Below are 13,832 nucleotides of genomic sequence, written 5' to 3'. Positions count from 1 at the left end.
AATATGATTCACAAGCAGGCACAGGAAATTATGGCAGATTTGCCTGGCTTATAAAACGGCTCTGGAGTTATATTGACTTTGATCTATTTCTGTAATGCGCCATCTATGAGTTTTTTTTTCTTTTTACAAAAATGCCTATACGGCCCACAACATGCTCATGCACCCATGAACCAGTGGACTATCAACAAAGGAAATTCTGGGCTGAATGCTGTCAATGTGGCAATATTAGGTTTCTTTGAGAAACGGATTTGATGTTATCACATCTTTTAGTGCAGCACTGAGGTTACGGCATGCAAGGCACCATACTGAATAATAAGATATTTGACAGATGGATGTCACATCATATGTAAGCTGCACGGCTCCAAGTATATCTTTCTTTCTTTATTATCATCAGTTCCTCAAAAAGGACACACAATAGAGCAACAATATATAAGAGTTTGATGAAATATCGTGAATATAAATAGAGTTGGGTAAATAAAAAAGTTCCCCCACATTGTGCTGTACATTTCTCAGGGATAACACTTGAGAATAGTGGTTGATTAACAGAGAATGTAAGTTATCAAAAAAATACTAACTACAAACGTAAAATATGATTACAATTCACTTGAATAGTGGTTCGTAATGTCCGTCGATATATTTTGCCTCAGAGTTGAGGCCAATTGTGGTTATCAAAATAAAGTGAAAATAAAGCAGGTAATAAAATAAAAATAAATAATAGCACAAATAAAGAATACACTCTCACACTGACAGTAATAATACATATTTATACACACGTGTGTGTGAAGAGAAAGAAATAATAGGAAAATAATAATAGCAATAATATTCATGATCATAAAGTTGTAATAGCAATAACAATGCCTCATCTCTTTGAGCCGAAGGAAGTCCCGAATGATGAAGCAAACGAAGAGGCAAATCCATGTTTTTTCGGACTTCCGAGACTGACGGTACTCGTGAGACTTGAGCCGAAAGTGTTGCTACCGGTGCTGTGGCTGTGAGAATCATAAAACTTCTTGAGGATGAAGGTCAACAAATTGATCGTATCAAAATTGACAATACCATTATAGACAGCAATGGTCGATTTTCCTTCATACTGGCTTTGCAACAAATCATCTAGGGTTAATCTCGATGAAGAGTTCCTACTTTTGGTAATATGGGCAACGTTTCCGGTGATTATTTTTGATGATACAAAATTTGGACGTTTATCATTATCGTGTACAGAGTTGTCATCAATCAATCCACCTTCAAGTTCAATCATGAAAACTCCAACTTCATCACAGCTAAAAATGAAATCAACCTTCAACAAATCAAGATGTTTAACCCCATTAATTTCAAGAAGGATCTTATTTTCGTACAAATATTTGGCGCTATATTGGTAAACACCAAACTTTGATTGTTTGCCTCTTCTTTTAAGTGCCTTTTGATAAAAGTACTGCTTGGAGAATGGTAGAAGCTTCTTTTTCTTATTCAAACTATTGTTATATGAACTTTCCTGTAAACCCTCCATAGACTTTTTGATATAATTGTTATAGGTTTCCAACAAGTTTCTCAAGTATTTTTCTTTTTCATTCAAAGAGTCAAGAGTTTGGACTGATAATCTGATTTCTTTGGCACGCTTCATTCTTTGATCATGTTTGGTTTTGATATCAAAAGCAATTTCATTCAATAAAGTCTGAAATTTGTTTTCTCTGTTCAATTTTCCCATAGACTCTAATTCCAAAATAACTTCCAAAGTATGTGATTTCAATTGGTGGTAAGACATCGTCGACACGTTTCTCATAAATGTTGATTTGCTAAATTCGTTTTTCTCATAATCGTCAACCGGTTCAGGCTTATGATTTGGATTGCTAACTTGTCTTTGGTAATTACGCTTTTCTCGAAGCATCATTTGTTCAAACCTCTCTTCATCACGGTCAGTTATTCTAGAAAGTAACAACTCCAACAAATTTTTCTTGGTTGATTGAACCTGCATGATATAAAGCATACATCTCTTAGCATCAAGAGTCAATGTCTTTGTTTTGACACCTGCGAAATTCTTAATGCATGGGTTCAACAATAATCTGACTTCTTTACTGATTTGGTCGCCTCTCGCAATATTTCTGACTTTGGATAATTTTTGAGCATATTCATGAATTGGATCGGATTTTGATGGCGCCATGTCATCAATATATTCTTGAATGAAATTTTTAAAAGAAAGCAATTCAACGTTTTTGACTATCAATGAAGGCTTCACTCTAGCAGTTAAATCATTATAAATATTCATATTGTAAGCAGTCTCCACATCACCAACATCAAAGATTCTTTGGGCGATCCTCTTGGCCATAGGAATGGATGATTGTATGAATTCATTCAATGGTTGATAATAAACTTGAGATAATGAGAATTCTGTCATAGATGCTATTTGGGCTAAAACATCACAAATATAGCCAAAATTAGCTTTTAAACTCAAAGTTTCCTTCGTGCTGAAAGTGATCAACGAAATGTTATAGTTTTCAGGTGAACTGATAATTGGTATAACATAGTGATCCATCAAGATACTTAAAGCAAAAGCAAAAGCTTGATCTTCAGCATTTGTTCCATCAGTGTTACTTGCAAAATGCTTCTTGGCAATCATAAAAGTATGGAAACAGATAGTCTTAATATGAGTTGGTAATAAATTTATGTTATCCTCAATAGTCGACAAAACTTTGATTGTTAATTCACGTAATAGATTCAAATTCTTAATAAATTGTTGTCTAGTTTCTGCATCCTGAATAGCAGTTTCGGCAGTAACATTTCTTGGTTTTATAGACTTTTTCCCAGTTTCCTGCTCCTCGGTAGCGATAATTTCTTTATAAATCTTCAAAGGATTGCTTTCCATAGATAGATTATCAATTTCTGAAATGGATGTTATCAATGATCCAAAAATTTTTTTAGCCAATTTCCTCTGGTTGGTTGATTTATTGAAAAAATTCAAAAGTTTTTGCCAAGAAAGCACAGTAGAATTCAAGCAGAAGTCCTCAAGAGAATTAGCAGACCCAATATGGTCTTTAATAGCACTAATGACCAAATTCATGAATAAAAATTCATCCCTCAAAGAATATGAAGCTTCAGGTTCCAAGCGATAAGCAGACATTACACCATTAGTAGTACTTGACTTAACTTTTGAATGATCCTTAGTCCCTGCGTACGCAAGACAAATCAACACCATTTTTTCAATTTCTTCTTTGGCATTGTAATTAGTGTTGTAAGTTCTAAAAAGCCTAACAAAATACTCTGGGCATGTTTGCAACACATATATCAAAGACTCAAATGCTTCATACTCCATGCTCTTAGATTTATGAGAGTTCAAGAAGATTTCATCATTTTGGATTTTTTTCTTGAATTCTAATTCCAATTGTCCTTGTTTCTTATTTTGATGAATGAGTTCATCCAAAGTAATTTTATTTTTAACCAATAATGCAATTTTCGCGTCTAATTCATTACAGTGCTTCTCCAATTCTGAATTTTCATTAGATTTTACCATTATTTGGTGATTCAAATTCTCAAACCTGACCTCTTCTTCAAGATCTTTATTAGTGTCGTTCAACAAGTAAGCAAACTGACGAACAACTGCCAACGATGGATTCTTCGTGGCAATCAATTTCCTATAAGCATCATTTTGATTACGTGCTCTGATGAAGCTTTGGATCTTGATAACCTTGTCAACATTTGCATCATAATAGTTAACTATATCTTTCATATTTTTTCTAACAGAACCACCCCTAATCATCGACTGTAACTTGGTTATTGGTTTCTCATGTTCCCACAAGTCATCGAAAAGTAGCTCCATCTTGAATCGCGTTAATACCCCCTTTATGTTCGCCTGAAGTAATATTATGGCATCATAATTATGGTCGAGTTCATCTAAAATATTATTCATTCTATTTCTTGCTAGACCACCTCTGATTATTGCTGTCATTTCTTCAAAAATGGTATCATTATAATCGAGACCCATAATCATTTTGCTGAGTCTTTGACGAGATAAGCCACCCCTAGCGACCATTTGAATTTCCATAATCTCACTCCTTGCCTTATAAATATTATAATAAATATCTTTGCATCTGTCACGAACTAGTTTACCTCTGATTAAAGATTGTAATTTCACTATGATATCATCATCACTAGCGCGATATGAGTTGAAATCATTAAGACATTTGTGATATAAATGTGTTCTTATTATTGATTGAAGCTCGATGATATTAGAGGAAATACTTTCAAAATTTTCATTTGTAAATAAAATGTTTCTTCTCAAATTACTACTTCTTATGACGCTTTGCAAAGTAATTATTTTTCTCCTTGACTTTAGCAACCCAATTTCCTTTTTAGTAGCATCCTTTCTAACTAAGATACCCTTCAAAATAGCCTGGAACTGTGATATACTTTTATCGTGTTCTTCAAGTTCAATCAATAGGCTGTCGGTAAAGAATCTGGAAATTTCGCCCCTTATTATTGATTGGAATTGAACGATTTGGTATTTTTCCCTCTTTATTTCTATAAGATTAACCATGATTTGTCTTCTAACTAAGCTACCTCTGACTTTAGCTTGGAGATGGATAATGAAATTTCCATTAACCCTTCTTTTCTTCTTCTTTGCCAATATTTTGGCCTTATTTGATTTCATAAATAAATTCTTTCTTGCAATAGATTGAAGTTGAATGATATCAGCAGCAAAAGTTTTTAACATTGTAGTTTTCACAAAAACCTGGAAACGTGCAATGAACCCTCGGCCAAGAGACTGGACTTCAATAATATTTCGAAGAACGTAATCAAGTTCATTTTCCGACATATCTTCACTAACTTGTTCTTGAATTATGGTAGTGTCTTCAATTTCGACGGCAGAAAAATCATTATAAGTTGGCTTCTTAATACTATCAACTCTTCTGAGAGTGGATTGTGTGAAACGCACATGATTATTTTCTTCTTCTTCGTGCATATCCTCTTCTTCCTCTGGCTCCATTTGAATCTTAGGCTTTGAAATTATTTTTCTAACTTTAGGAATCAGGGCCAATGGTTCGTCTTCATGGATTTCGGAGAGTTCTAATCGCAGTTGGGTATTCATATCAAGTGGCGACTCATCCAAACTAATGCTAATATTTTCTTGAGTGATTTGTTGTCTTTCAGGCTCTTCTTCTTGGGCTTTGGTAAAAAATCCATTTTCCAATTCTAATGATTTCATAAGAGGTTCAAAACTGCCAAAATCCGGAACACTGGCTTCTTTTAGTCTTCTCTCAGAATTTTTGATATCTGATTCTTCAAAAGCTAGTTTACCAACTAAACTCTTCAATTTGGGGGCATCATCTTGTTGACTTAGCATAAAACACAAAGCGTAAAGACAAAAGATAACTTTTGGGATGTTTTTACCATCATACAAATCTGTCAATTCAAATCTAAATAAGTCTGGCATATCAATGTAATCCAAAAAGTAGAAGAAATGGACAATGTTTTCGGTATGTCTGTATTCAATAGCTCCTCTGGAATTTGCAGGAATGATCCTTTTCACCAATTCTGGAACAAAATGTTTTGTGACTTTAGCTAAGATAACCCCATTTTTCAAACCATCCTTTGACAATTCCAACGTTGAGGCAATCTTTTCTCCGAGGCATTCTTCAATCCACTGTTTAATTTCTGCAACTCTGCATAAAAATTCGTAACCTTTATTACCTTTTGGGGTCCTTCCTTGGGCAATTGAGTGGGTCTTCTTCAAACTGACTTGGTTATTCTTTCTTTTTTCATTGAAGCTTTCCAATTCGTCAAGAAAATTGAATTTTTTGTTGTTGGTATCATTGTTTCTACTTTCAATTCTTGAGACTCCTACCAATCTTGATGGCAGTCTTCTTGGACTGGGGCTTGGACTGGTTTTAGTGTTATCGGTTGACGTTTTCAAGTGCAAATTTTGGATGTTTGGCAAGCCATGATCATCATTCTCCTTGTCCTCGAAGTTTTGTACTTTCTTGTTATTGTCAACGGATTTCAATCTATCCCTAGAATATAGGTTTCCAAGGTCTTCTGGTTCTTTGGATTTGTTGACTACCATCACCGGAGATCTCAAAGCATTCGAATTCATAGATGTAGGTTTATTGGCAGGAGGACTGTCCTGGTAGCGTTTAAATGACTTTGATCTCTTCGGGGAGCTCAAAGGAGATTCCAATTTTCGCTTAACCAGATCTGGATCTAGTATATTATTTTCAGTATTCTTCGATAAAACCACAGGGTTAAGGTTATTAGATTGATCAGTAATATTCTCCAAATATCTGGCAGCCAACCTACTATTTTTTTTTGGAGAAGAAGTAGGTCTAACCATGCTATCAGAGCCAATAGCAAGAAGGTCGCAAATAAAAATATATTCCAAGCACCGGTCAGTTAGCTGATCTTAACGTGTATTGTGGATGTACCCTGAGAAAGAAAATTGTCCACAGAAAAAACAGGAAAAATAAAATGTAAACAAAAACAAAAACAAAAACAAACAAAAAAGTAAACAAGCACAGTAACGATGTGCGAATAGTAAATATTTTTTACCCGCACATAGTTGATGTCAAACGCATAATCCATAGATGAAGAGACCCTGGTGTGGCAAGAATTTATGGAGCAGTTGAAGATTGATTTCCGTACGACTACACCAATTGCAAGGCTTAGAAATTCAACCAAATGGTTGAGTATTATTCGCGAAGTTTCGTAGTGGGATATATTATGGGATGGAGATATGGGAAGTCACTGATCATTAAAAAAGAACTAAAATCCTGAGATTGAAGGTGGTATTTACGGACGAAGACACTGGTTGGAATAATTTATGAAAACCGCACCCAAATTTACAGCTGAAGAAGGCAAAGAAAAAAACAAACAAAAATATCTCTTTAATTTCCCCCTGAAGCCCTCACGCATGTTGACCTCGGGCGCCTCGCTGTGTAATAAGGGGAGTTCAGCCCCATTGGTGGCCGATAGTATGTGTTTATCGCCGACCTCCGGAGTGGAAACGTGACTATCATCACGCATTGCCGGACAGATATGGGGTTATATGGGAGATTATTAGCAGCTCAGGCAAAGTATTGCTAAACTTCTGGAAACTTTACTAGAAGCAATGTCCTTTGATAGTTACACGGAGCTTAAAATTAATGAGAGGATTTATTACGTCTCCTAATGAACTTTTAATTGATGATCTGGTAACTCATTATACCACCGGAGTGGTACACCAAGATAGGAATAGTTCCTGACGACCACTCCTCATAGCTAAACGAGTGCGACACACCAATTAAATGTACACCTGTACTAAAAAAATATGAAAATATCAATCGTAATATTTGTTGCAATCATAAAATGAAAAGATGGGAAACAATTCGCATTTCATACCTTTTTTCTTTTGTTCTTATTCTTCCTTCTTTATGAGATAGATTTGCTTCGCGCACCACTGATCTTCCGAAGAGTAAAAAAAAATTTTATATGAAAAATTCCCAAGGAAACTTTTTCACCTCCAATTCTTTTCTTGCAATAGCTTTTGGAATATAAATATTCAATAGAAAAGCCCCTTTTTGCTTGTTCTAGAAATACAGTCCGTTAGACTATTATCTTGTGCTTCATAGAGAGTTTTGTCATTCTTACATGAACTTTGCTGTCGTGTTCTTCATAATATTATTCAGAGAATTTGTGTTTGGTCAATAACTTAAGACAATTATTCAACTAATTGCTATTTTTTTCTATTTCCATTTCTTCTTTATTCTGGCTTAAGACGAAATTTCACCTTCTACTTTAATCCAAAAAAAAAATTTTTTCAAAAAAAAAACGATCTCATCAATTTATTATCACAATGTCTGAAAAAACCAACTCTACCAAAACCGAAAAGAAAACTCTACCATCTTCTTTGGCCCCTGTGCAGCCAACTCCTCTCAGCTCCAAGGACAAAACAACCCAAAGATTGATTGTTGTTCTCTCTCAAGCCTGTTTGGAAACCCACAAGATTAGTAATGGCAGTCAAGGCGATAAATATGTTTTGTTGAACTGTGATGATCACCAAGGTCTTTTGAGAAAAATGGGTAAAGACATTGGAGAGGCTAGACCAGATATCACTCATCAATGTTTGTTGACTTTGTTGGATTCTCCAATTAACAAAGCTGGAAAGCTCCAAGTTTATATCCATACCGCAAGAGGGGTTCTAATTGAAGTCAACCCAAGTGTCCGTATTCCAAGAACCTTCAAAAGATTCAGTGGTCTCATGGTCCAATTGTTACACAAGTTGTCAATTCGTTCTGTCAACTCACAAGAACAGTTGTTGAAAGTCATCAAGAACCCAATATCCGACCATTTGCCAACCAAATGTCGTAAAATTACTTTGTCCTTCGATGCCAAGGTCCAACGGGTCCAAGATTATGTGGAAACTTTAGACGAAGACGAAAGTATATGTGTCTTTGTTGGTGCCATGGCTAGAGGTAAGGATGATTTTGCGGATGAGTACATTGATGAAAAAATTGGTGTCTCTGACTATCCATTATCTGCTTCTGTTGCTTGCAGTAAGTTCTGTCATGGTTGTGAAGATTCTTGGAGTATTATGTAAAGATTAATGAGGAATTCTTCATATTTAATTATACCTTCTTTATATATACGTGTACCAATATAGATGGTGTTTTTTTGCCCAACTAATCATTGTGCATTACTCAAAATTTTTCAATTTGCATCTGTTAGTAAGTAGATTTAATAATTATGCATAAATGCTCCCAACATGACACAAACACATCAGCATCATTTTACGAACCTATGGCACATAAATAATTTAAAACAGAAAAAAAATATCCTTATTTGCTTCCTTTCATTGTTGAATGATACCACAAAAATAAAAAAAAACTAAATATTTGATCATTTCATCCGACTGAGGATAAAAAACAACCTTAAGCCATCTCCAATATTCAATCATGCCTATTTTTGAAGCTCCTGCTGTTTACACACAAGAAGTTTTCTTGACTATTATTTCTTATTTCTTTGAGCACCTAGGTTTAAAACCATATATTGATCACCACTCCACTGATGCCAATATCATCCCCTTAACCCAAACGCCAAAGGGGTACTTTGTCAGACGAGATCGAAAAAATAGACACAGAGTGGTAAATGTTTTCACCAGGGAAGGAAAGAAGGTGTATAGCATTGAGAGAGCAAGTCCATTGAATCCAGTATGGTGCTTGAGGGAATTTCCATCAAGAACAGAGGTTGCAACTATCAGATGTGGGTTTTTCTCTACTTCAGTAGATTGGCACAACAAACAGGGAGTTCAGCATCGCGAAGTTAGAGCGGAATCTAGTGTCGGCGGAAATTTTAGGAGCTTCTACCTCAATGATGGTTCCAAGTACCAGTGGACGAAAGGCTCTAAGTTTTTGGAAAAAGTATCCAACCCAGGCGGTGGTGATGAAGAATTGAGAGAAAGGATTGCTAAAGTGAGGTTGATGAGACAATTCAAGTTTGATTTTGAGCTTTTGGTCGATGAAGATGCTGTTGATCTTGAGTATGCTCTAGCGACAGCCTTCATTTCCATGATGGTTCAATGGGGTTACGGTGATATCACAGAAACCCGTGGTCCTAGCTTTATTGGTGAAACATGAAAGCATGACTGGAAACAACAATGATTAATATAGGGGAGAGGGGAAAAACAAATAGGAGATCTAACGGGAAGGAACATTAAGGCAGCAATTTAGATATACAGAAATCATCTACTAGGCTCAAATCACCAGTGAAACAACCAAAATAAATTGTTTGTAGTCTATTTGTAAGATGTATACATGCCGGACCTCTTCACCGGCACGGTAGACATGAGAGAAAAATGTTGAAAAAGAAAAAAAAAAAAAAAATTGGGCGGAATCAGAAAGAAACCTTCGAAGCAATATAATACTCATCAACAGATTACATTACCTCTCTAAAAATGGGTTGGTTCTGGGCTGATTCGGAAGCGTCAAATTCAGTAAGTCATAATTCATGTTTTTGCTTGGTTCCTGGCTATTTTAAATTCTTTTCCGAGTTGCCAAGGTACTAACAGAATATATATAGACCACCAGCGGTTGTCCTGTTAACCACAAGGCTTTGGCCTCTTCCGGTGGTTCATGTCCTGTCAAGCATACCAAAAAGAAAGACACACAAGACCCCGTCCCAGCAGTTTGCCCTGTCGATCATAAAGGTATTAACCCATTGAACAACATGCCGAAATTCATCTCTTCTGCAAAACTCCCTGGTCAAAAATTGGATTTGCCTACTGAAAGAACTATTTCTACTATTCCAAGAGGTGCCGATGATGGGGAAGGTTTTTGGGAATATCCATCACCTCAACAGATGTTAAATGCTATGGTGCGTAAGGGCAAAGATGAGGGAGTCGAAGAGGATGCCGTCGAATCGATGGTTGACGTTCATAACTTTCTTAATGAGGGCGCTTGGCAAGAAATTCTTGAGTGGGAAAAACCATACACCCACAAAGCTAAAATACAACCTAGATTGGCTAAATTCACAGGTAGACCTGATGAAATGTCTCCTAGAGCTACTATGTATATGTACTTGTCCAAAGTGTTGCCAACTTATTTTGGTGATAATCCTCCATTTGATAGACATGATTGGACGGTATTGCGAAGTGAAGGAATTGATTCGGAAACTGGCAGCAATAAATGGAAAGAGGTCCGTTACGTGATTGACTATTATGGAGGCGCTGATAGTGAAGAAGGTCATCCAACTTTCTTTTTAGATGTCAGACCTGCCTTGGACAATCCACAGAATGCATGTGATAGATGGAAGAAGTGGAGTGGTCCTTGGATCTCCAAAGCTTTAGGTAGAGATGGTGAGAAATAGAGTTATTTTTATATATATCTATACTCAAACTATTCCTAAATTATTCACTTTTTTCCTCATTTATTTTTATATATACTTTTTTGTCATTTGCGGTTCATATTTTCTTTTATATTTTTTCTCCTTTGGTCAGTTGACTTTTGTTTTCCATTGTCTATAGTACGGTTGATCTTCTCGTGATCTTTTGCTTCTTCTCTTTGTTCGCTGGCATATTGGCTTTGGAACATGAACATGAATGTTTTGCCATAGGTCTGGCAATCTTCCATTATTGTACATACATAAATTGGTATTCTACGTCCCTAGTCTTAAAAATTGTAGAATGATTTGCATAACAATTGCTCATATTCTAAGATGATTTATTTACATGATTCCTTATATACATAACATTCAACCTTATCTGGGTTATATATCAGTTATTGATCCTTTTGTGTATGTTCCTTCTGAGCCACATTGAAAACACTATCAGGAACCTTTACCCCCTTCTTTTGCAAACTGGTAAGGACTCCAGGGAGTCTCTTACCGTAATGATTCAATGTAGTATTTTCTGCCAAATTATTGACCACGAGTTGAGCTAATTCGACATTATCTTGTTTATCAAGGTCATTCATAAGGAAGAAATAACTGAAATGGTTTGGCTTGATACTATCTTTGGTATCAGTCTTGATTCTGACCAACCATTCATAAGCCTTGTTGTATTTTCCAGCCTTAGTGAATTCATTGATAATCATGTTGTACATTTGAACATTGTTGTTAATCTTCTTGTGAGTTTTGATATATCTTTCAAACAATGCTTCAGCACCATCATGATTCTTAGCTTGAAATTCACCTTGAATCATAGAAGAGTAGTGTGTTCTGGTGAGTGGGTAATGGCGTTGAAAGTAATCAAACAACGAGCGACCAGCCTCATAATTCATACCATCTTTCATCAAACCATTGATCATCAAAGAAATAGTAACGGAATTCATGGAAAGATCGTTGCTAGTCATCTCTTTCAAAAAGTCCTTAAGGGCACTTTGATTCACAACTTCACCACGGGATCTGGTTTGCGAGAATAACATGTGTAAAATGATGGTGTAAGTAGCAACATCTGGCTTCAATTTCAAAGATTCAATTAATCCCAATGCTTGTGAAGCCTTTTCAAATTGCCTTGTAGAGACGTAAACCTCAATGTAAGTGTTAATCAATGGAACGTCTGGAATAAACTCATTATTTTCAATCCATTTGTTACAAAGACCAAAACTTCTATCAACATCTTTCAAAGCTAACCCTCTAAGATATTCACATTTCACTTTAAGAGTGACTGGTACGAGTTTTTCTTTAACCAATTTCTCAAAAACCTCCTCAATAGCGTCGAAATCACGAACATTAGCATATGATTTAATAAGAGCACAATAAGTATTAGCATTTGGTTTCAACTGAGCTTCGTCTGTCAATCTTTTGAAAACTTCATCGATGTACTTTTTTCTGTCAGATTTGTCACCTTTCTTGGAAACGGCAACAATAAGGGCATTCCAGGATTCAACTGAAGGTTTGATACCTGAAGAAATCATTTCATTCCACAAGAACAAGGATTTCGCTCCAACATTGGCTCTAGAATATATATTCATACCTTCGGTGAAGAAGGTTTCTGGCAATTTTTCATTTTTGAGGGCAGCAGCTCTTCTCAATTTTTCCAATTTATAGCCGACTTCACTAATGAAACCACTTTCGGCAAGGCTTCTCATTTCACTATAGATTTTTGGGTCATTGACATCAATATTTGCGCTGAAAACTGAGTTGGCAGCATTACGAACCTGCTCCAAGAGTTTTTTGTCGGTAACAGCCTTTATGTTTTTGAGGGTGTTAATAACCACAGTAGGAAATGGAGCAGATTCAAATGGGAATACCTTTTGAATATAATTAACATCTAATTTGATGTCATTCTTTGTGATATATAAAAGATACGAAATGTACCCAGCCATCTGAATTCTAAAACCCATTTCTTTACCTTGGTTATTCTCCACATATTTGGCATACAATTCAATGGACTTTTCTAATTGATCTGAGAGAATATAATTGTGCAACATTGAAAGGTAACAATCATAACTTGCCATCTTGTGTGATACGTAATATTCGAAAATCTTTTCCGGATCAGATAAATTAGTGCCAGTTGGGTTTTTGGATTCTTCAAGACTTTTGGCTAATAATTTCTTTAAGGTCTTTCCAATAAATTGCAAGTATCTGTAATAAGGAAGACGTAAGGTCTTGTTTAAATTGTCAAGGTTAGCAGTTAAAAATTCAAACCCGTCATATGGTGATTTTTCGACCATTTCGTCTAACACCTTATTGAATTCTTCAAGTCGAGGTTTGAAATCTGGTGTTGGTTTCCTCATTTTGGATATTGGAGCAGGAGGCTTTACAGCACTGTCCAAGGATTCATTAATGATGGCAGCACTAGCATTGGCATTGTTGGACCTTGAGCTAGTAGAAAACGATGATATATTGTAAAGATGGTTTTGAGTGATATTAGTAGGTCTTGACAAATTGGAGCGGCTCCCAGCTATCTGACTAGCCACATATCTATTTCTGAGTGCAAGCTGGATCAATCCAGCACTTTTAGCTGAAATCCTTCTATTTAGCATCACCTAATATGTCTTAAATATTGCAATCTTAATCGATCAAAGATGTTTTTGAGTGCGGTAATTGAAAAATTTTTAAAACAACAAAAAAAGTGGTGAGGCTCACGGGGCTTCTTAACCCTTGATTCAGGTTATCATAATAATCACCCATCTTATGGATATTATTCCTATGCGATTTTGTACTCAAGGGGTAGCTATACTATAGCTGGTTAACCATTTTAAATTTTCCTTTGTAATTTTTTTGAGACCTTGTTCTTCCTCCTTACATTTCTTAACAAGCGCGCTGCCGCAAAATCTTTGACCCCAATAAACTATCATTATCATTTTTGGATTTTAAGAATGCTATTGAAATTTAATCCTCACACCAAGATAATGCGTAAATTTGAATATTAT

General features: G+C 35.6%; 6 protein-coding genes across 6 annotated transcripts; 3 read left to right on the top strand and 3 right to left on the bottom strand. All coding sequences in view use genetic code 12, as the record gives it.

Moving 5' to 3' along the window:
- Positions 1-859: 859 nt before the first annotated feature.
- DASC09_000400 (uncharacterized protein) lies at positions 860-6,319 on the bottom strand (the record flags this gene model as incomplete). The annotated part of the gene is made up of 1 exon (XM_064993643.1): positions 860-6,319. One exon carries the CDS (start codon positions 6,317-6,319, stop codon positions 860-862), a length of 5,460 nt encoding a protein of 1,819 aa, XP_064849715.1.
- A 1,497-nt stretch (positions 6,320-7,816) lies between these two features.
- EMG1 (18S rRNA pseudouridine methyltransferase) lies at positions 7,817-8,560 on the top strand (the record flags this gene model as incomplete). Its single annotated transcript, XM_064993642.1, has 1 exon — positions 7,817-8,560. One exon carries the CDS (start codon positions 7,817-7,819, stop codon positions 8,558-8,560), a length of 744 nt encoding a protein of 247 aa, XP_064849714.1.
- A 355-nt stretch (positions 8,561-8,915) lies between these two features.
- DASC09_000380 (uncharacterized protein) lies at positions 8,916-9,596 on the top strand (the record flags this gene model as incomplete). Its single annotated transcript, XM_064993641.1, has 1 exon — positions 8,916-9,596. The coding sequence occupies one exon, from the start codon at positions 8,916-8,918 to the stop codon at positions 9,594-9,596; it is 681 nt and encodes a 226-aa protein (XP_064849713.1).
- Positions 9,597-9,913: 317 nt separating this feature from the next.
- CYC3 (holocytochrome c synthase CYC3) lies at positions 9,914-10,824 on the top strand (the record flags this gene model as incomplete). The annotated part of the gene is made up of 2 exons (XM_064993640.1): positions 9,914-9,952; positions 10,039-10,824. The coding sequence occupies 2 exons, from the start codon at positions 9,914-9,916 to the stop codon at positions 10,822-10,824; spliced, it is 825 nt and encodes a 274-aa protein (XP_064849712.1).
- An 83-nt stretch (positions 10,825-10,907) lies between these two features.
- DASC09_000360 (uncharacterized protein) lies at positions 10,908-11,087 on the bottom strand (the record flags this gene model as incomplete). Its single annotated transcript, XM_064993639.1, has 1 exon — positions 10,908-11,087. The coding sequence occupies one exon, from the start codon at positions 11,085-11,087 to the stop codon at positions 10,908-10,910; it is 180 nt and encodes a 59-aa protein (XP_064849711.1).
- A 147-nt stretch (positions 11,088-11,234) lies between these two features.
- DASC09_000350 (uncharacterized protein) lies at positions 11,235-13,442 on the bottom strand (the record flags this gene model as incomplete). Its single annotated transcript, XM_064993638.1, has 1 exon — positions 11,235-13,442. The coding sequence occupies one exon, from the start codon at positions 13,440-13,442 to the stop codon at positions 11,235-11,237; it is 2,208 nt and encodes a 735-aa protein (XP_064849710.1).
- Positions 13,443-13,832: the final 390 nt, after the last annotated feature.

The sequence above is a fragment of the Saccharomycopsis crataegensis genome (assembly GCF_037102585.1).
Source record: "Saccharomycopsis crataegensis DNA, jcf7180000000072, whole genome shotgun sequence".
Lineage (NCBI taxonomy): Eukaryota > Fungi > Ascomycota > Saccharomycetes > Ascoideales > Saccharomycopsidaceae > Saccharomycopsis > Saccharomycopsis crataegensis.
Note: the sequence above shows the minus strand (reverse complement) of the source record. Positions and strands in the feature narration are given on the sequence as shown.